The sequence below is a fragment of the Erithacus rubecula genome (genome assembly GCF_903797595.1).
Source record: "Erithacus rubecula genome assembly, chromosome: Z".
Taxonomy (NCBI): Eukaryota; Metazoa; Chordata; class Aves; order Passeriformes; family Muscicapidae; genus Erithacus; species Erithacus rubecula.
In genome coordinates this window covers 8,362,745-8,386,360 of record NC_136661.1, presented here as the reverse complement: position 1 = coordinate 8,386,360, position 23,616 = coordinate 8,362,745, and the positions used below count along the sequence as shown (strand labels likewise).

The window sequence follows — 23,616 nt, the reverse complement described above, 5'->3', positions numbered from 1 at the left end:
GTAGGTCATCCCGTTAGGAGCTGTGAGAGCCAGCAAACAGACAGGTCAACCCAAGGAGTCACTCATTCTGTTTCCAGCTCATATAGAAATCCCGGGAAAAACTGATTAGGTGACAGGGACAGAGAAGGCTACTTATAAAATAGGACTGAATTTGTATGAGTCCATTTTGCCTCAATGCAAAATGTAACAGCTAGCACTCTACAACTAGTAATCTTCCAAGCAGAAAATGATGGAAAAAGCCTCCCAAGCTTTTTCCTTAAGCTACTCACAGGACATCATTTTTTTTTGGAATAAATGCTAAAATTCTTGTTAAATGTTAAAAGAACAGAGGACAACATTACAGAGCGAAGGACATTCTGGACAGGACAAATAGTAACTACTAGATATTTTGCATTATTCCTTTGATGCAATATGTTGGATCTTTCCAAGGTCCTAGAAGTGATTTCAGAGGATGAAATTATCTGGCATGCAATTCAGACCATATAGGTAATTATAAACTTTCTCTACAGATGGTGCTTTGCCACTGTAACTCCAGAAGCTGATTTCTGAACTCCTTAACTTTTAAAATCTGAACCTCATAATGAAATTCCCCCTTATAGGGCATCATTAGCTTTCAATCTCCTCCTGCAGTTCTCTAGTTCCCCCACTGCTTTCAAATACTTAAACTATTTTCCCTGCTTGCTTTCAATCAGCAGCTACACTAAGGGCCCTGCCCACACTAGAGTCCCTAGAAAGTTTTAAGAACAATTGCAGACATTTTCTAAAGACATGTATTTATATCCTGGTGGATCTGTGGGTCCCTAACAAATGCAGCTTTAATCTGTATATCAAAATTAGCACATGGAGTTTTAAAACCTGTACCACAGGTTAACAGCACAGAGAAGATACAATCCATTATTCATTTGGGGATTAGAATAAGAACAAGCTAAGTAAGGATAAAACAATGTGCAGTTATCATCTGGTCTCAAATCACATGCTCATTCTCCTCAGCAAGGTGACTTCTGAAGATGGGATTAATCAGTTTGCCTCCATTTGGGCCAAAAGGTATCACCTTTTATTTGATTAGCACTAGATACTAGAGACCACAAAGAAGAGTGAATTCTGCATTAAATCTTCTCTGATGCCATTTTGCTGTACTGCTCATTTTGCCCTCAGAATTCCTGAGATGTTACTTGCAATCGACTCACTAAATTGATAGTGCTTGAGCTGCAAAACATGTATCAAAAAGAGCAGCTCTAATCTCCACCTGCCAAGTCATGCTAAGAAGGCAGTCTAGGTAGGTAGCAACATCTTTACACTACTAGTACCAAGAATACAGTGGGTACCAGACCAAGGTCAGACAGGTACAATGATCCAACAATTCAAAGAGAAGGGTGCCAAACACATGTGCAACAGCAACACTTACGCAAGCATGCAGTTCATCAGCTGCCACTCATCTTCAGAGTTCCTAATAATCCTAATAATCCCTACAAGGATCACTTAAAGCTGAACAATAATTGAGCTACTAATCCACAAGCATTTTCTATCAGGAAAAATTAAAGAGTAACTGCTTGAAAACAAACAACCCCTACCTCCCTCAAAAAAAACACCCCACACCATCACCAAACAACCCTAAGATAGCAAAGCAAATGGAGCTGGAATGTGTTCCTTAGCTAGCTAGCTCTACTGTACTCCACTGGAAACTACGAAAAAAGAAGTAGGCATGACCTCTACAACCTGAAATTCAAAGAGCACTTGCCACTCAAAGACTTGTTTCTACACTCATTAGAAACATTGGTCATTAATATAACTCATAGTAAAGCAGCTTCATAACTGAAAAGACAACAGAAAAAAGCTAAGAAATGAGTAATTTTTTCTAGTCTTGAGTCCATAACCTGAATGCCTGGAGAAGGAATCCTACAGAAAAAGCAAATTATTCTAAACAGTGACTGGTAGATGATTTTATAAGAGGAGCCAAATGAGAGAAGCTGAATTTCTTTCTGAACTGACACTCATACCCATTTTCAGTATTCAAATATATATTTTATGTTTTTCTAGATTTTGAGCAGACCAGGAAAATTACTACAAGATCAGAGCAAATCATATTATCAATGAACAGACAGAAAAGCAATTTTACCTTGCCCTAAGTAAAAAACAAAAACAAAACACTTTTTATGAAACATATATATCAAAATAAAGTATTTACAAAATCGAAAATTCATGTAAAAATAAAACTTCTCATTGGAACTAAATCATCTTTAAGATCTCTTCTGAGACCATCTCATGATTTTATGATACTATGAAGTTCTGTACACCACACTTTATCTACTGCTTTCTGACAGAAGAACTTTACATGAATGCCTTATGCATGGTATGATGATTCCCTGGAGGGATGTGCATATGTCTGCATATAGGGGGTGAGGTGTAGAAAATCAGGTAACAGAAACATTTCATTGACGCAATCAGAGTACTGCAATAGTTCTTAAGCCAGACTTTCACCATGTTCCTGTTTTTAGGTACATAAGCTGTCAGCAAGCTCAAATAAACTTATATTCAGTTTCATTTCAAGAATAAGAACTGAATTGCTATATCACTTCTAAAATAACAGGAATCTAATGTATGGCATCTTTATACTCACAATAAAGAAAAAATTCATTGAAACATGTGAGGTTGTGACAATTATGAGAGACAAAACATTTTACTAAATTAGTAACTCCTTATGTCCCTAATACAGGTCTCACCCATATCAGAAACGTTTTCAGTACGCAGAGGACAGTATTAAGAACAAACTTACCTACAGTAGCTCTAATTAAGGGGGAGGAATCACCAATGTTGTTCAGACATTCGCTTTTAATGAAGTCAGTTACGCCATTTGGAAAGTTGTGAAAATGTGCTTTTACATTATTCTTCAAGATAAGACCACTCAAAGAACGTGTTGGCTCATCTGCAACAGAAAGCAATTACAGTCAATCTTCAATCAACTCACAGAAATAAAGCAGGTTTCTAGAACAAGATCAAAGCTTAAGATATGTATAGATATTAATCTTCATTTCCCTATCTCTCCTTCCAGCTATACTCATCAATTCACTTAGCAAACTTTTCAGGTTCAGAATACACAAATTAGCCACCAATCATATAAAGTTCAACAAGGATAGCGCCAGATTCTGCATGGAGGATGAGGCAACCTTGGATGTGCAGACAAACTGGGGAATGAGATGTGCAATTGGGAAACTGGGAAAGCAGTGCCACAGAAAGGGACCTGGGGGTCCTGGTCTGTGGCAAGCTGCACACGACTCAGCAGTGCCCTGGCAGCCAGGAGGGCCACCTGTGTCCTGTGGGGCATCAGCTCAGCATCACCAGCCAGGCAAGGGAGGGGATTGTCCTGCTCTGCTCTGCACTGGGGCAGCCTCACCTCCAGTGCTGGGGGCAGCTCTGGTGCCACAACAGCCTAATGTAAGGCTACAGAGGGTCCATGAGGATGGTGAAGGGCCTTGAGGGGAAGCTGTGTGAGGAACACCTGAGGTCACTTGGTCTGTTCAGCCTGGAGGACACTGAGTGGAGACCTCACTGCAGCCTACATCCTCTCCTTGTGAGGGGAAGAGGAGGGGCAGGCACTGATCTCTCCCATGTGGTGACAGTCACAGCACCTGAGGGAAAGGACTGAATTTGTGTCAGGGGAGATTTAGGGTGGATATCAGAAAAAGGTTCTTCACCCAGAGGGTGGCTGGGCACTGGAAGAGGCTCCCCAGGGAAGCAGTCACAGCACCAAGTCTGATAGAGTTCAAGAGGCCTTTGGACAATGCTCTCAGGCACATGGTGTAATTCTTGAAGTGTCCTGTGCAGGGCCAGAAGCTGGACTTCATGATCTCTTCAAACTCAGCATTTTGTGTGATTCTGTGATATACTATTTTTATTTATTCAAAATTAGAATATTGGATTACAAGCTCTACATTTTAAGAGAAAGTTTGGAATAGACATATAGGCAAAGAATAGATCTGAAGTCACATGTTACAGGAAACTCATTAAAGATGTTTGTCAGCCAAAGACATTCAGATATTCTGATCATACTAACAGGCTTGCTGCAACACTCATACTGTAAGGAAATGGTGACAAACCCGGTTTCCCCACAGTAGGATATGGAAATGATGTAAGGACTGTGCAGTAAAACCTCTCCCCCTATCCCCACATGAATATAGTGTTCAATTTTTCTATGAAGTACTTTAATCCCTTTAAAAATTCAAAATTCTTATCTATGAAACTAATAATTAGAGGAAGCAGGAAAAAAATCTTTAGACAATGTTAACATTAAAATATTACACAGTATGGGCTATAAAATAAACACAAACAGAACTCACCTGAATCGAGCAAGAATTTAAGTTGAGGGAACAGTTTGAGTTCTGTTCACCAAGTTTTCCCTACGTTACTGGGCCAGGTAGAGGAATGGAAAAAGAATAGTCTAGATTTTTCATCTATGGTGGGGGAGATTCATATTTTGTTCTTAACCAAGGACATGAGTAACTTGGTATTACAACTGAGATACGATGGAAGTGAAAGATCTGAGTGTTTTATATAGAAAGTGTTAGTTTACAGTATAAACAAATTTAAATTTACAGTTTACAGCAACCCTAATAGCACTGGAATTTTAATCAGCATTTTAGCCATGGTTGAATTTTTTCTGTGAAGTGCTGATTTGGGCAAAATAAGGAATGTATTTGTGCTAAGAATTAGTCTACATATGGATCTATTCCAGCTCTTCAAAACTATTACTAATCCAACAGAAATAAAGATAAGCAAAAGAAGAGATAACAGCTTTCAAGTATAAAGTACTTTCAAACTAAAGCTACTGCACCATAACACCAAAAACACTCACAACACTGCAATGACTGATGGACATTGGACACTGTAACAGTTAGAATAGAAACAGAGCTTTTCACAAGCAACTGGATTGTTTGGCTGATCAGAAATTAAAATTCATTTTATCAACTGATTTTTAGTGACAAAACCAGAATGCCTTTGTACATTTTTTAATCTTGTCTTCTATGTTGATATTTCAGTTCTTCTAGATAAGCATTAGTTACAATGCTCTGGAACTACAAAGGTACTGATATAGCAGCAAACACATCCTTTAGAATTCAGAAAGCCACCCAATGAATACATATTTGAGACAATTCTGCGGATTTACTTACACAACTTTTAAACAACATGAAAAATAAAACTCATTTCACTTGGACAGTACTACATTTGCTAGCATGGGAGAAAAAAGGAAAAAAGGGTTTAGAATTTTAAAAAAATTAAAGATTGTATGTGTGGACAAACTTCTCTCAATCTCACAATTCAGGTGCAAGTCATCACAAGTATTTCTATAGTTACTTGGCAAGTCAATTCAAGTAATTTTGATATAGTCTCTGAATTAAAAGTAAAATCTTCACATTAATTATTGCACCAATAAAGTATGTCAAACTCTGATTGCTTTGCATAATTGTCATCCATTGATCAGTAACACATCTTCAAGAAATTCAGTCCTTGGTAAATTATTATGATGATTTGAAACAGTTCCTGGGGAGGAAAGAAGCCAAAGGAGTCCTCCTTTAATTTCCATTTAAAACTTTTGCAAACCATAAAAAAACATTATCTTTAGCAGACAGAGACACCAAATACAATAATTAGTGTAATTCTTTATCATCTACCAATATTTTCTTGGTGTCAAAGAAATCAGTGACAACCAAAGTCTGATTAGAATATAGTAGGCTAGTCACTATTAGGATAAACTCTAGAATGAAAATATTAAACACTGCATTAAGGAAAAACAGTAATCCATTAGAATGTCTGGCTACAGCTACAAAAGGGACAAGGCAACAGCTTCAATTTAATCAAGCAGAGCTATACACATTATTAAGTTAATTTTGTCAAAAACAGACACATTAGTCAACCAGTTTACACAAAAAGAAAAGATCACATGAAAGTGAAACTTCAGGACCATTTTTTTTCTTCACTAACTATTCTATGGTATGCAGTAGTATGAATTATCTTTAATCCATTTTTTTAGCCAAGGTAACAGAAAAACTCTTCTTCATAGAAAGTGATTATCCCATGTATCTGCAATAAAGATTCCACAGAATTCATAAAGGAAATGGATCTCTGACAAATGGAAAAGAAGTTATGAAATGAGAAAAAGAAGATAAGTTTTTAAAAAAACCAAAATCATTTATCAACCGATTGAAAGGTGACAAGCAGAAATCACAAAGGACTTTGTGCTAAACACCAACCACTTGAAACAGAGAAGCAGCCCAGAATCTGATGTCCAAGCATTAAAGAGAAAAAGAAAATAACACTGCATATTAAAATCTTAGCTTGAAAAAAAAAAAAAAATCAGATATGACTGGAAAAGGTTATTTATGGAATCCAGAGTGTTCAAGCACTTAACAGCTACACCATCAGAAGATAGTAATATAGGTCTGGATGGAATTCTTGTTGTAACACCAAAATTAACAGGCAGATGGCTTAAGAGCTGAGTAAGATGCTCCTCTGTCTTTATAGATTTTGTGATTAGTTCTGCCAGAAATATGCTTCTCCTATCAGAAAAGTTCACAGTCTTCTCTCCTTTTGTCTCAGTCAACTTGGAAGTTGACACGAACATATAGTACAAGAAAAAGAAGGAATGTGAAGCAGACCTCTGGCATTTGGTAACATCTTTGGTGCCAAATCAGTTCATCAGTTGAAGATTCCTCTCTCACACTGCCTCACTTTAAAATAAAACCACACAACAATTATTGTTTGTTTCCCAGTAAATTTTCAATTATATTTTAAGATTCTCATACTAGTTCCAAATTTTAATAACAGACAAAGCAAATGGAGGCATAACTACATTACACAAATTATATTAGGGTTTCTGCAGTGCTTTTGAGAACTAAAGTGTGTCTTCAAACAGCCACATTTCCTCTACTGAGACTTTGTATGACAAAGGTTGCATATGTGAAAGCAACAAAGTTTTTGTAGATCACCTGCAAGTCCAGGTAAGCATGTTTCATCATGCCTTTTACAATTATAGAACAATTTGGGTTGGATCTTATCCAACTTGGAAGGCATCTTAAAAAGGTTATCTTGTCCAACTTCCTCACCATGGGCAAGAACATCTTCAATTTAATCAGGTTGCTCAGAGCCCCATTCAATCTCATTTGTAATGCTTAAAGGAATGAGGCACTGACTACTTTCTAGGCAACTTGTTCCAGTGTTCCATCACCCAGTTGTAAAAAACTTCTTCCATACTTCTAATCCAAATCAACTTTATTTTAAAAATATCATTACACCTTGTCCTATCAAAATAAGCCTGGCTAAGCAGTTTGTCCCTGTCTTTCCTCTCCTCTCTTACAGGTACTGAAGGGCTGCAATAAGATCTCAAAGTCTTATTTTTTCCGTGCTGCATCACACCAGCTCTCGAAGCCTTTCCTTTCTGTAGAGGCGTTCCAACCCTCTGACAGTCTTTGTGGCTCTCCTCTAGCCCTGTTCCAGGTCTTTCCTGTGCTGTGTCCCTGCGAGCTGGTTCCACGAGGAAGGGTGGGGGGCAGAGCCGCCTGAGGGAACAGAGGGGCAGTCCTCTCTCTGGGAGCTTCCTCTGTGGGATGCGGGGACCAGTCGGAGGCTCATTTGGTGGTTGACATCCCAGGTGCAAATGAGTTGTTTCGTTTCCATAAATCCCATTGGTGGGGGGTGGGCCGCTTCTGGCCTCCCTGGAGGTAAGGTGGCCTCTGGCTCTGGCTGGGGCTCTGGCCCCCCAGCCCGGCTCCGGCCTTGGCCCTCGGCCCGGCTCTGCAGGGCTCAGCTCTGTGGGGATCAGCTTTGCTTGGCTCTGCCCGGCTGGGCTCTGCGGGGCCGCGGCTCCCCGGCTCCGGGCTCAGCGTCGGCCCCACGCGGCTCCCGGCTCTGCTCTGCTCTCCACATGGCTCAGAGTTTTTCCAGCAATGACCTGGCCCAGCTTCTTCACGTGCTGGATGCAACTTTAACCCCTTTAATGCCTGAATAAGATTCTAGATCTCCTGAGCTTAGCTGAATGAGAAGAAATAAAGGGAGTCTACAGAAGTCAGTGGAATGAAAATAAAGTTCCTGCTGGGAAGAGATTGAAAAGATGCAACTGATGAGTAGCTGCAAACATTTTTTGTGGGCTATGAGGGGATTGTGACTACACTAAAATTCTTTAAACTGTGAAATATACTTGAGGGAGGTTTAAGTGCTTGAAAAGACCTTTTTGCTTTGAGGAAATGGGACTTTGTTTTAGGACTGGAAATATAGACAGAGACATTTAATAGAAAAAGAGATGAAGAGAATTTTGTCTTTCGGCAGTCTGCCTTTGGAAGTGGTACTCCAAGTGTGTAACATAACCCATAGCACAGCTCTGGAAGGACTGTGAAAATGAAAGAAGAGTCATAATCTGCAATATTTCCAGGGTTGATGTAAATTGTGAAAGTGAGACACCCCCTAAACCTAAAACAAACAAAGGAACTTTTCTCTCTAGAGTGAACTGAAATGATTATTCAAGTAGATAACTAACTGAAATGTTTTCTGGATGTTGTTGTTAAGAATGTGGAATGAAGGGAGGGGAAGGAGGGAATAATCTAGAAATCTTATTCTGAATTATATTTTTGTGTTATTAATAAATTTCTTCTTATACTCATTAAAGTTTTAAGCCTGTGTTGTCTCTGCTTCTAAATCCTATTTCCAAAAGAAATTAAATTTATTAAAATTGGCAAAACCCAAGTCACACTGTGACACCCTGCTTCCACTGTCTGTGCATTTCCTTCCTTGGTAAGAGTTCTTACAAACTCTTTAGTTTGAAGAGTAGGTCAAACATAACTTACTAGATTGCTAAAAGAACCGAGTGACTGGAATGAGAACAATTGTCCATTCACAAGCTGTGATATAACGATTTATGAGCACAGCTAAATTTTGCTATGGTATCTTGTGATATTTGCAACATTAGATGTGAGGGTGAGACTTTTTCTAAGGAAAAACTGCCTGTCAATCTCCATCTTAACACTGTAGTGTCTTTTTCAGAAATAAGCTGTCACTTTGTGTTTTAACTATTGATGTGGATTCCTACATATAAACACAAAATGTGTGTATTGACAATGACTAGTGTCACTGTTACACATGAAGATTTTTGATATGTGACTGACAGTTAAAAGAGATAAAACCAAAGAAATAAGAATCCCACCAGAACTGTATAATATGGGAAGCACAAAATGAACAATTTCTTTTGTCTTAATATATAAGAATACAGCACAAAAACAGCTTCACAAGCTTCCCAGCAGAAAAAAAAAATAAATCCTGCTTCTTTTTTTGATACTGGACTACAATTTAAGTGTAAAACGTTTTACTTGAATGAATATGGTTACTATCACATCAGGAGTGGAGTGATGGTATTTCAAAACATTCAGTATATGTCAACACATAAATGACCTTGAAGTGACTAGACTGAAGTCAATCAGTGCTCTCCATTGACTTATGTGAGTCATGGAAAATAACTTAATTGCCTAAGCTTAGGAATGTCTGTAGGAGACCAAAACAAAGTTGGAAATGTTCTGCTGATACTGAGTTTTGCATATTAATTAAATATTTAAGTTATGCTTCTTAGGATGATGCTGTAAATAAAATTAAACTGTGCAGTAGTATTGAACTGCAGACCAAAAAGAAACTTTTTGGTTAGTACATTTGAGTCTATGTGGCAAGATTTTGGTAGCAGAGAGGGACCTGCAGAGGTGACTTCTCTGAGAATTTTCATGAAGTGTCTCCCAAGTTCAACAGAACAAGTGCCAAATGGCTCTATGATGGACCTGCTGCTGGCCAAGACAGAGTGCATCAGTGATGGTGGGAAAACAGCAGAGGAGGAAATGCCCACTTCTTCACTCCCAAGACAGGACTAGAGGAAATGGCATTGAGTCAGGTGAGGTTTAGGTTGGGTATTAGGAAAAGGTTCTTCACTCAGAGGGTGGCTAAGCACTGGAAGAGGCTCCCCAGGGATGTGGTCACAGCACTAAGCCAGACAGAGTTCAAGAAGCATTTGGGTTACAGTTTCAGACACATGATGTGATTCTTGGGGTGTCCTGTGCAGGGCTAGCTAGACTCAATGATTGTGATGGGTCCATTCCAACTTAGCATATTCTATGATACTTTGATTTAAGAAAGGAAAAAAATACTATTCAAGAACAATTGCAGCCAGAGTAGAGAGGAGAGAGAACAAGCAAGAGAAGCAGCCCTGCAGACTTTAAGGTAACTGAAGGAGAGGCAGGACATGCTCCAACTGCTGAAGCAGAGATTCCCCTGCAGTCTGTACTAAAGATCATGATGAGGCAGGCTATCCCCCCAGCAGCTCATACATGTTCACAGAGGCACAAGGGATCCCACGCTAGTGTAGATGGATGCCCAAAGGAGGCTGTGACCCTATGGGAAGCCTGCACTGGAGCAGTCTGTTCCTGGAAGACTGCCCTCCACGGAAGGGAACCACACCAGAGCAGTTTGTGAAGAACTGCAGCCTGTGGAAAGAACTCCTGTTGTAAAAGCTTGAGGAATGTCTTCTGGGGGAGAGAAGCTTGCACTGGAGCAGGAGAAGTGTGAGTGCTCCCCCTGAGGAAGAACAAGTGGCAGAGAGAATATGTGGTCACCTAACAACAGACCCCATTTCCTGTCCCCCTACATCACTGGGGAAGAGGAGGTAGAGAAAACTGGGAGTAAAGTTGGGCCCTGGTGAAAGGGAGGTGTTTTCAAGATGTGACTTTGTCATAACCCTGCTCTGATTTGATCGGTCATAGAGTTCCCCAAGCTTGTGACAGTAATCAGCAAACGATCTCTCCCTGTCCTTATCTCAACCCAGGGACTTTTGTTATATTCTGTCTCCCATGTCCATATGAGGAGAGGAATTACAGAACAGCTTTGGCAGGGATCTGGCATCCAGACAGGACAACCCACTATTAGTTCTGGGAGGTTTTGTATTTTAATTAATAATTATCACATGCCAATCAGAATGCCAAACCAAGAAAAGGTTAAAGAACTAATCTTCTGGTTTCACTTCTACTTTCAGCTTCTCTATCAAATCCCCATAACTTCATTGTCCCAGCACTTTTCCTCTCTCCTGTAGTCTCATGCTGTCTCCTGATTCAGCAGCTAAACCAGGCCTAGAATTCCATCAAGAGCAGAATAATCTTTAAAAAGAAATAGGGATTTAGCATGATAAAAACATGATTCACGGCAAGGTCCCAAACTATACAACAAATGCAGGATAGTGCTGTAGTTTGAGAACATTTTTAAAATAATGTAATGTCTCTGGCATTTGCTTTTTGAAGGCGGGGAGGAGGATGACAACATGGACTTTTGCGCTTAGTCAAGTGCATAGCAAAAAGGAAATCATGACGTTCCAAATGGAACTTGCTTACACAGCATCTGTCAGTGAATGAATACAGATTTAGTCATTAATCAATCTGAAGAAATTGCCTCGTCAGATGAGTAGAGGTTTCGTCACTTTGAATGAATGTATCAAAGGTGAATCTTACATATTAAAATATGTGATAATCTGTAATTTGAATAACTGTTGGTACACAAGGATTGTTATCAAAATGAGTAATTTAGAATCCTACTCAAACTGCTGAGTATTGGGAAACACAAAATACAGGATACTACATTGGTGTTATACAAGGTGCTGCACAGTAGAAATTTCGATAGGTTTTCCTCCTGTCTATATCCCATAGGTATAGCTTAACAAAATTGTGTGGTAGCATACAAGTGTAAATGTTGCTTTAAGGTTGGACTGCTTTGTTTCTCTGATACCCTTACCGGCCAATAAAACTTCCTCCCCCTACAATGACCACTTTATGAAAGGAAAACCTCCTCCTTTTTATTTCCTAAGTCTGTACTTTTTTTGGTTTTTTATCCCCTTAATTCTGGCTGACTTTTCTGAACAATATAATTAGACTCTTAATTAGTAATATTAGGTTGCACTCTGGTAAACATCAGAACACAGTTTTGGCAGTACTGGAGATGTTCTTCCTAAGCAGCTGTGTTTCTTGCTAAAATAGGAAAATAAAGAGTTTTTAATAAAGTGCTTTTAATTCAAGACACTTTCATACATTTAGTATTTCCTTATTGCTGTTATCTTAGGACCTTAAGATTTGTCTTTTTTTTTTTGATTTTGCTGAACAACAGTTCTTACCAGGAAGGTTAAGAGTACCAGTGAAAACTAGACTTATCTCAGATGCTTTGCTGGGCAACCATGCTGCTCTTCTGAGCAACTATAAATCCATCTTCAGTCTCTTTAGTTTTCAGATGACTTAATCAGTCTTCTTTCATTATGGGGGAATGAATGAGGAAAACTGGGAGGTCTTATCATTTTGCAATGTTCAAAGCTCCTGAGATTTACAGCTTGCCAGTCAGAATTTTTTCTGATTTGTAATATGTCTACTGATTCAGAGAAAAATATCCATCACTTGAAGTTATGTGGATGTTTTTTTCTTGGAGATATCAAACTAAAAATTTGTCCTATTGAATCTACACTTGCTTGAACTGCCAGTGTGTGACACTTAAGATGAAGCAGACAACTCTTGTAGGGCAAAGTGGTTATAAACTCCCTACACAGTTTGAGTGAAGACTGCAGTCATTGAGTGGGATTGAGTGCTTCTTTAGCAGATTTGCAGATGACACAAATCTGAGCAGTGAAGTTGACACAATAGAAGGAAGGGATGCCATCCAGAGAGACTTGGACAAGCTTGAGAAAGGAGTCCATGAGAACTTATGAGGTTCCACAAGCGGAGGTGCTGCCCCTGGATCAGGGCAGTCCCAGATAGGAGTACAGACTGGGAAAAGATACCAGTGAGAGCAGCCCTGTGGAGAAGGACTAGAGGATGAAAAGTTGAACATGAACCAACAATGTGTGCTTATAGTCGATAAAGCCAAGATCCTGGGCTGCATCTAAAGCAGCATGGCCAGAAGGGTGAGAGAGGGGATTCTCTCCTCTGCTGTGTTTGTGAGACCCCATCTGTAATGCTGCATCCAGCTCAGCTGTCTCCTGCACAGGAAGGATAATAACCTGTTGGAGCAAGTCCTGAGGAGGGCCACAAAGATGACTGGAGGGCTGGAACACCTCTTGTGTGAAGACAGCCTGATACCTGGGACTGTAAAGGGTAGAGAAGACAATATTTTGGGGAGACCTTAATTGTTGCTTTTCAGTATTTAAAAGAGGGAAAGTGACTTTTTTCACTGACAGATAGTGGTAAGACAGGAGATATTTTTAAAAGAAAAGAAGAGAGACTCAGAGCAGATGTTAGGAAGAAATTCTTTAGTCAGAGGGTGGTGAGGCACAAGAACAGGTTGCCCAGAGAAGTAGTGGATGCCTTATCCCTAAAATAGTTCTAGGGTTAGATAGGGCCTTGAGTAATCTGATATAGTGGGTGGCACCCCTGCCGATGGCAGGAGAGTTGGAACTAATCTTTACTGCCCCTTTCAACTCAAACCACTCTATAATTCTTTGATGATTATGTAACTCTGTCATGGCACAATTCCTCCTGAATGCCTGTTGAAAGCAGAGGGTCTGAACATCATGGGGATACTGAATAATGTGTATTATGTTATTATAAAAGAGGAAGAAAGGAGTTTAAAGCGATTCGCAAAAGCAGTAGTAATGCTTATCCTATTACTCGTATTAGCATGAAACTGTGGAGTCAAGATGTGCCTTTTCTATGGACAGTAAAGATACTCAGTTCTGGGGCTGGCAAAACATACTGTGGATATTATTATTTTTAATATTAAAAGTATTTGGCTTTTTTCTTCTAGGTTTCACTGTCTTGTGACATTAAAGAAAAGATGTTTTAACTTATACACAAGCAGTGGTAATGGGCATTCCTTTATTAAAGCAGATTTGGCTTTATAAAAATGGCTGGCTAGCCAACTGCACCTAGCCCAGCACTGCAAGATAACATACATGCTGAAAAGCTGCATCCTCACAATGCCTCAAAGTATGCTTTCTGAAAATCTAGAAAGAGGTGGTGATATTGCTTCCTAGAAGCCTAAATCAGACACCAGCATACAGCCTTCCAAATAGGAAGCACATCTGAACTGCACTGAATCAAAGAAAAGCAGCAACACTTTTCCTGCCTGTAGGGAAACACCCCATAGGAATGCTTGATACTGGCATTTTAAGTACACTTAGGTTTGATGTTAAAAAAACACAAACATCACTAAGTATGAGTTTACTTTTTTAAAAGGCATACAAAGAAATACCCATTGCAGCAGACTACATTCAGCTTGTAAAGAAACACTAAGGAAAGGCTTAAACAGCTGATTAAATACCTCCACCTTACACTTAAAGATTTGTTTTAAGGCCAAAAGAGAACTTATCCAAGACTACTTGAACCTCAGACAGTGACATAGCAATTCTTTCCTTGTACGGGCTTCAGGGACAAGGAAAGAAATAACAATGTGTGTTTCATACTCTTGATTCTGGATGTCCATAATAAGGAGCTCCAGGAAAGTATTCCTGAAGCATTGAATCACATAACAAATTCACAATCCAATTTAGTTTCTTTCACAACTCTAAATAAAGAAATAATTTGTTAGGAGAAGATTTTCCTTAAACTTGCACTACAAAATTCCTGAAGAAGCACAGAAAGGAATAATTAGTAAGCATATTGGGGAAAGCCATGGAATTTCTACTAACCCTACAAAATTAATTATCTCATAGTATGTACACTAAATAAGTCTGCCGATTATACTAAATTGGCAGGAGCTGCTGACTTCTTCAAAGGCAGAGAGGCCCTGCAGAGAGATCTCAATAAATTGGGAGGACTGGACAGTCACCAACTGTATAAAGTTCTAATGAGTGCTGTATTCTGCACTGGGGATGAGGCAACCTTGAATGTGCAGACAAACTGGGGAATGAGATGTGCCATTGGGAAACTGGGAAAGCAGTGCCACAGAAAGGGACCTGGGGGTCCTGGTCTGTGGCAAGCTGCACACGACTCAGCAGTGCCCTGGCAGCCAGGAGGGCCACCTGTGTCCTGGGGGGCATCAACTCAGCATCACCAGCCAGGCAAGGGAGGGGATTGTCCTGCTCTGCTCTGCACTGGGGCAGCCTCACCTCCAGTGCTGGGGGCAGCTCTGGTGCCACAAGAGCCTAATGTAAGGCTACAGAGGGTCCATGAGGATGGTGAAGGGCCTTGAGGGGAAGCTGTGTGAGGAACACCTGAGGTCACTTGGTCTGTTCAGCCTGGAGAACACTGAGTGGAGACCTCACTGCAGCCTACATCCTCTCCTTGTGAGGGGAAGAGGAGGGGCAGGCACTGATCTCTCCCATGTGGTGACAGTCACAGCACCTGAGGGAAAGGACTGAATTTGTGTCAGGGGAGATTTAGGGTGGATATCAGAAAAAGGTTCTTCACCCAGAGGGTGGCTGGGCACTGGAAGAGGCTCCCCAGGGAAGCAGTCACAGCACCAAGTCTGATAGAGTTCAAGAGGCCTTTGGACAATGCTCTCAGGCACATGGTGTAATTCTTGAGGGTATCCTCTCCAGAGCCCGGAGCTGGACTCAATTAACTTTGTGAATGAGTCCCTTCAGAATGTTCCATGATTCTACTCTTTCCCTTAACATACTTAGGCAACTCAACTATTAGTTTTATGACTAATTAGTAAAATTCCATCTTTTGCTAATTCTTCATGTATCTGAACTTCTGAGAGAATGCTGTTATAAAGTAGGACATTATGTAGGCTATGCAGCATTTTTAACTGCTAGGCACAGTAATTTGACTTGATTTCTGAATGATAATGCAATCAGTTCCATTGGCTGACAATTATTTGTATATATTTAATAATGATATGGGAGGTGACTGCACTGGGGGGAGCCTTGTTTAAACAATTACAGCTTCTGAATCACTTTTCTGGAGTAATCCTTCTCATCAAAAACGTCTTCTTGAAATGGGTAAGAAAGATCCTAATGGAATGGATTCATGAAAATTGCTCTCTGGATCAAGTTGAAATTTCAAGACTCATCAGAAAACATTAATATCAAACCCACATGACCATTGTGGATTCCAGCAATACTTCATAAAAAGCTGTTTTGAATTATATGTTCAAAACTAGATTAATTATTAGTGTCATGATTACCAGAAAAGCTCTGTTGAAACAAAACCTTGGAAGAGGAGGGAGGGGAAGGACTAGGGTGGGGACAGCACCTGTCTCCATGGTAATGTTCCAGATCAAAGTAAAGTACTCTGAATACTAGGTCATCACATTAACATGACCAAGAACTGCAGAGACCATGTTCTTCTATCTTCAACTGGTTTATAAAAAATCCAAAGTATTTTGGAAATAAGCTCAAAAGACCATCCTTAAAGCCTGTGACAAAAACTGTACTAAAACAGTGTTCTCAATTTCAGCTCATTCACCTTCAGAGTAAAAGATCATTTTAAGGACTCTGATCCTTGACTGCAATAGCCTTACACCACTGACTCTGACCAATCAATCCCCTGAGATAACACTCTGTGGAGAATAAATACTGGAGTTCCCATGTTTGGATGGGGTGAAGAGTCAGTCACTAAAACACCTTCACAAGATCACAATTATGTAACTGCAACAGAACAGATAACTGCAGTTATACAAGCCAGCAGAAAGTATCAGGACCGTTATGCACTTCTCTCAATATTTTCCCATCAGCATAAGCATCTGCTGACGGACCAGCAAACAAGGGGGAGGAGATGAACACAGAACCTTAAAGAAATTATGCAAAATTAACTATGCCCCCTTGAATAACAATGGGCATCATAATTTGATAATTTAGGGCAAGCCACACCCATCTCCCATTCACAAAATTCAGGATCCTGTTTGAAATAAAGTAATTATTTATTATTTTAATAAGTAAAGTATTACTAATACTTTGTGGTGTAATTCCGGACTAAAACTAAGCAGAAAACACCAGGAAATTGATTAAGTTGTCCTACAACAGGACAATGCAAATTAAGAAGTGTGCTATTTCTGTCTATTTTACAGCAGAGGGAGAAAGAAATATCTTACAAACATTGATTTACAGAAAGCATAAATAAAGCAAGTTTTCATACAGACAACTTTGGAAATTTCATCATTGCCGTCAACAAGGCCTGAAACAAACTGAGTACTTCTGCTTGCAGTATCAATTGTCCATATTATGAAATCTAGAGGTTCTGACCTGTCTCAGGCTTCATATACTTTGGAGAACTGCCTCAATACACCTTAAGCAGAGATTATAATGGATCTTAGCAAGACAGCAAAGAGGCTGAAATTAGGAAAATACATGCTTATACTTTCCTTCAAAGAAACATACTTTGATTAGGGATGCAATAATGCAAACAAGGAAAGGGGGATTTAGATGCATGACTTGGATGAAAGAAGGTAAGCTGCAGCTAAATGAAAAAAGCAACAACAGAAGTAGAACTGATGCTTCCATGTAGCACTGGACTGTTCCAGTCAACCACACAAAATCCAGAAAATTATCTGAGAAGCAACATGCATACAAGACGCAAGAAAACAAACTTAAACAGAATGCAGAAGACTACAAGATTCTGAGCTCACCTCAGGAGACACTGGAAGAACAAAACCACAAACCTAACAATAAGGATAGGGCAGAATCACTACATTATCTGTGGCGTTTTTTACTTTTCAATCCAAGAAGGAACAACTGCACTAACAGTGTCTACAAGTAATACTTTCATTTACAGATAAATTAGCAAAACAACTTTTTTTTTTTTTTCATAAAGACTACTTTTCAGTTAATCTGGACTTCATCTTATCAACCTAAAGAAGAAAAGCATCATACTTTGTGGTAAATACACTCTAGAGATTTATATGCTAAACTTTAATGTCTTGGGATCTTATTTTATTTCATCAGCCTGCCTACTATCTAACTGAATGCTATTTCTTTAACAAGTTATATTGTGATATTTTTAACACTGGGGTTCACCCAGATTCCCAACCCTATCTTTAGAAATGCACATTAATTTTAAAATAATCAAAACAAACACGCCCTCAACAAACCAAACTAAAACACCCAACAAACAAAAAAACCTAACAAAAATCTAGCAAAGAAACAAAAATACAAATCAAGCAAGAACAAAAAACAACAACCAACCCCAAAACAAACTAAACCCAAAAAGCCTAAGAAGAAAGAAATGAAATATTTAAACCTTGGGCATATACATGCTGTAGCAACAAAGTAGGCCATATATTTTTACTGATGCTTCCAGGAAGATCCAAGTTTAACAAGCTTTGACAAGGCCCAGAAAAATTTAGAAACAAAACCAAGAAAACCCCTACTTACACACAAGGTTATCATGATAGGTCTTAAACCAGTAAGTCACAAGCACGTAGAATCAGAATCCTGATGGTACTAAGACAAGAGTAAGGTAAGACAGTAGCTTTTTCAACTGAATAGTAATGGTGCTAGAACAAAGCACAAAAGCAACAAAACAACACATAAGGTTTACCTAAGTATCTTAAAGTCAGGGGTCAGTGAAAGCCAGTATTGTAAATGAAGGGTTATGGTTGCAAAGGAAGTTTTCTTGAAAAGTTAATTGTCCACTGAGGCCTAAGACTCAGACCAAAGATAACTTTACTGCAGTAGAATCATACTATTTAACACACATTTTAACCAACCAAATGACAGGAGCTGTCAACCTAAATGTATCCTTAATCACCATTTTCTCAGCAAAAGTTTCAACAGTAGCAAAACCTGAATCAAATATTAGTTTCATCCGCTACCAGCCCAAAACCTTTCTCTCCTGGACGACGAAACGACCTTAATTTTTGTTGAATAAGCTGTTTGTTGAATAAGAGTTGTTCTAACCTGTTTTCAGTCTTCCGTCTCCTGGAATAGTATGGACACAACAAAAACATGAACTTCTCACTGTGAATATCTATGTTTTGTCTATGGCAAGGCTGTACAGATAGCCAGCCAACAGGACCCACTTCAGGAGGGGAAAAAACCAGAATGCTTTCTCAGTAGTACTGAAAACAGTTATCTTATGGGATGAGTCCATCCAAGTATTGTAACTGTTGGCCAGCCATTTTTCAGTGAAGGGCTGTTGATTGGATACAAAGTAAATCCAAACAACAGCCTTCTGCCATTTTTCATTAATCCTACCTAAGCAAGGCAACAGAAGTCGAATATTTAGGGTTTAGAATTTGGCAAATGCTTTAAGAAATACCAACACCAGACTTGGTTATGGTACCTTCAATATTTTGCAAATTTCCAGAAACAGAAATACAAAGTTAAAAAATATTTACTTTGGACAAAAGGTTATGACACTAAAGAATGCTATGATCCAGGACAAGAGCATCACCTAAGTAACAGATGCTTTTCAACAGTCTCATAGAACATCTGATGTATTTGTGAGAGGTATCGGTGCAATCGGATCCAAAACACCCCTTCTGGAAATTAACTTGCTACTTCTTCCCAACTTGATTTTCCCCTCAATCTGCTGGAACCATCTTTCCCTCCCTCAGATAAAACAGCTTTATACAACCATTTTGTAACAGCTAGTATCTCCAGCTAGCATCTCCTACTCTTTATCCAAATCTACAGAGGTCAATGTGATTAAACATAAGGAAGGGAAAAGATGACTACTGAATAACTGAAACAGATCTGAAAAGAAGACAGACCTTGACACACCACTAAACACCAAATATCTATGACAATCTGGAACTTCAGGCTCAAATGGCAAATGAAGAAAGAGAAACTAGAAAGTTGTGTAAGTGTCAGAAAACAAATTAAAAGTGAAACATCCTTCTTGTCACATCTTTTGTACAGACTCCATATTCCACTGTTAGAATTGCTTTGCTTTAAATTTTTCTGGTAATGGTATAAAGGACATGGTATCTACCTTACTCAAAGATTCAGTACCCTGGCTGACTCAAGTCTTTAAAATGCTCTCAGACTTAAAATACTCTCCCAAGACTTTACAGATTATTAGGTGACTTCCTACACAGAACACACAAAAGCACATAGATATACTCTAGCGTTCAAACAGGAAAATACTTTCATACTCCTCTCTGTTTCCCTCCTCCTGAAGTAAGCTGATACAACCAAAAACAGTACTTAAAATGTAGACAAATGTTCTTGACACTTCTTTGAACATTACACGGCCACACATAAGTAAAATCTTATTCAAAGAGAAAAAGCAAGCATTCACGAAGATATGAAACATCAAATGGCAGGAAAAGCACTAGCAGCAGAACTCTAAAGGAAAAAAACCTAGAAAACAGCCCAAACAACCAAACATGATTACAACAAGTGTGAAGAAACAGATATGCTACAGCAGATCTTGATACAAATTTCCCTTCTCTATTAAGGACAAAACAATAGCTGTAGTACACTGAGAAGACAGTTGTTCACATGTCCTGGTCATAAAGGCATTGGATAAATTTACCAACTGGTAGAGGCTATACACTATGCCATATACAGTCTGCACTGTAATGTCCATATCAATAAAACAATATGATTGATTTCTAACTGTATTTTATACAATTAAATCTTCAGAATGAAGATTATGATAGACAACTCTAAATATGTAGTCTTCAAAATATTTAGCAGTCTCTTTACTATGGAGACAATTACCATAATTGAACTTAGCAGTATGTTTTATAATGTATAGTCATGATTCATTACAGTTGTTCCACAACTTTACTACAGTCCAACAGAGGTATGATGCTCTAACATTTCTCAGAAGATTTCCTAGGCCATTTAGAATGGATTCCATTCTAAGGCTGATACTGCAAGTACCAATAAGTAATCAGATTCTTTTCCCCACAAAGACTACTGAGTGAATAAGTGAATTCTAATAAGTGAATTCTACATTACTATGCACAGCTCAACCAACCAGCAAACTGACTAGAGTCAGCTTTCTATTTCTTTGAAGTGAAATAATACTTCTTTTAAGGGAAAAAAAAGTAAAGTAGAACTGTCATTCTCTCAAGAACTTACCTTCAGACTTCAACTTTGTAAGAACAAAAATCAGGTAGTTGTTGAAATCTGGATACTGATTAAGTTGTTCTAGTTTCTGAAGAGAGAAACTGTTAAGGAAAGTTGAATCTTTACATACAACATTCATAGCTGGATACACAGATTATTTGTTAGGGACAAACATCAATCAGCTGTGACTATAAGCTCATGACATATAGAGTATGAACAACCTAAAAACAATCTCTGTAATTTTCTTACTGAAGCAATAGCTTTTAGTTATGTGGAAGTCTAAAAAATAATCCATAGACAGACATAAAAATTAACAGACCCTTAAAAATATCTGCAAAGCCATATCACTGGAACAGGCAGCTGAACATTACCAACAACTGTGTAATCAAATAGATCAAAAAGTATCAAAAATTAGAAGAAAGAGCAGAAACAGCAGTATTTAACAGAAGCTTAATGGGAAAACACTTCATTGGTCTAAGAAATGAAGACCAGCTCTCAAACCATTTTTTAACAACTTCTTCACCCACTTAACTTTTCCTTTTTTATTTAATGAAACATACAATAAATGAATTTGAAAAATATCTGAAACCATACCAATTTATAATTTTATTAACAAAAGGTTTTAGGTTACCTGTACTTCCCACTTAATTATATTTGACATCTAAACACCCAAGTGTGCTAAAACAGCATCATAAAGAAACAGCATTACAGAAGAAATACACAGTTTTTTTGATTTTTCTGCCAAAAATTACAGACTAAATACTTTAAATTTGAAACCATTAATCACAGCCTTGCATGGACATGCTATTAAACAGCATTCTAGGATACAACCGACATCACAATTTTTGGTGTGTGTGCATGGAAACAGTCTTAAAGGACATGAATTTTTTTTTTTTAATTGTAGGGCATGGCCTGTCAATTTGTATTAGATAATTTTCCCAAACTGATGCATTATACACTACTAAAACTATCCCACTTCTCTAACCTTTATGAGCCAACATATGAAGACCTATTGAAAAGCACAGACATCTACAGGGCAGAGAACTTTCACTATCACTCAAAAAGAATTTCATGCATCAGTTGAAAGGACTTTTGTTCAAATTCTATACATCATCAAGACAGACAGCATCATTTATACTGCCCATCTTGCATATATAATGCCATAGATCAATAAACAAACTAGATGTAATTAAATCACTTGAAGTAAAGCTTTAAAATGTAATTTTACACTAAAGGTACACTATAAACACAGTCTCTACAAACAAGTTTATATTTTATACAGTAAAGAGTACCAGTTTAAGCTTGGGGCATTATCAGAACACTACTTTTTAAGACTCTTCTGTACAGGATTTTTCAAAGAAAGCAATCATATTTTTAAAATTTAGAACACAGCTGAAATAACAAGATGATCAAGAGTAAATCAACCTTCCCCTTCCATACAGGACCAGAGGTCTTCCTGATATTCATTGCATTTGCTACAGAAGTCTAGAAGTGGAGCAAATTTGGCTTAAAGCTAAACTCTTAATATAAATATATACAGACACACATATATTCTTACCTACTTAAATAGATTCCTTGCCTTCTATGGAGACCTTCAAGAAAATGCCTTAAATAAAAAGAGATCCAGAAAACAAACTCATATCCTTCACAGAATTTCAAAACTTCTATAAATTTCAAAGCACTTATGGTTAGCTCAAGGAGCAGGAAACAATAGATGAGGCCTTTATTTTTTTAAGGCCTATGCTTCTATTAGTCTTAATTTAAAGTTTTGCTTTCTCAATCCTTACTCCTCAAAACCTTGCTATTCATCACTTCTACAATGAGGAGTGACCGGAGGCGGAGCGGGAGGGGGGGGGGTGGCGAGAGAAAGGGGAAGAGGAGGGGCGAGGGTAAAAAACCATCAATCCGTAACACCGACACCAAATATACTGCAAAGCAGTACAAGAAACCACGTACTTCAGAGCTCCCCTTTTTCGTGAATTTTAACGAACTGAGTTTCAAGATCAGGCCTCCAGGCAAATAAAAACATCCTCACCACGTATGAAAATGCGCAATGTCAGAGCCAGCAGGCCCACGAGGTCGCGCCGGCAGCGGCTCTGCCAGAGGCGCTACCCCCACCAGCTAGAGGCTTTCACCTCGAATCCCGGCGCCAGATTCCTCCGAGAGGCCCCCGCTCGCCCCCTGTCCGCCGCGGGGCGGCGGGCACACCGCGCGGGGCACCCCGGCCCGCTCGGCGGGACCCGCCGGGCCCAGGGCCCCGTTCCCGCCCGGCCGCCCTGGGGGCTGGGCGGGGGAACTCGAAAGAGCGGCGGATATCGGCGGAGACGCGAAAGAGCACAGCCTTTGAGAATAAATAAATAAATTTTTAAATTAAAAAAGCCCCCTACGGCAAAACCCAACGCGGCCCTTGTCTAAGGGATCGCAACAGGTGCCCAGCGCCCGCCGGGTGAAGGCGGCCCCGCGGCCCACAGGCCACCTCGGCGGTTCAAACGCCGCGCCACGGCTGCCCGCCGCGGCCAGGGCTCGGCCCCCGCGCTGCGGCGGCTCCGCGGCCGGGCCCAGCTGGGCAGGCCCGGCTGCCGCAGCGCCGGCCCCGCTGCCGCGCAGGCCACGCTACCCCCGCCCGCCCTCGGCCGCCCCCGGCCCACTCTCGAGGCCCCGCAAGC

General features: G+C 39.4%; 1 protein-coding gene across 2 annotated transcripts in view; it reads right to left on the bottom strand.

Moving 5' to 3' along the window:
• Positions 1–23,616, bottom strand: part of TNPO1 (transportin 1) — a 52,505-nt gene that overhangs the window by 28,442 nt on the left and 447 nt on the right. For both annotated transcript variants that reach the window (XM_079330294.1, XM_079330295.1), the window contains 2 exons: positions 20,963–21,038; positions 2,774–2,923 (listed from right to left, as the gene is read on the bottom strand). In XM_079330294.1, coding sequence (XP_079186420.1) covers positions 2,774–2,923; positions 20,963–21,038 — 226 coding nt within the window. The remainder of the gene's footprint in view (positions 1–2,773; positions 2,924–20,962; positions 21,039–23,616) is intronic.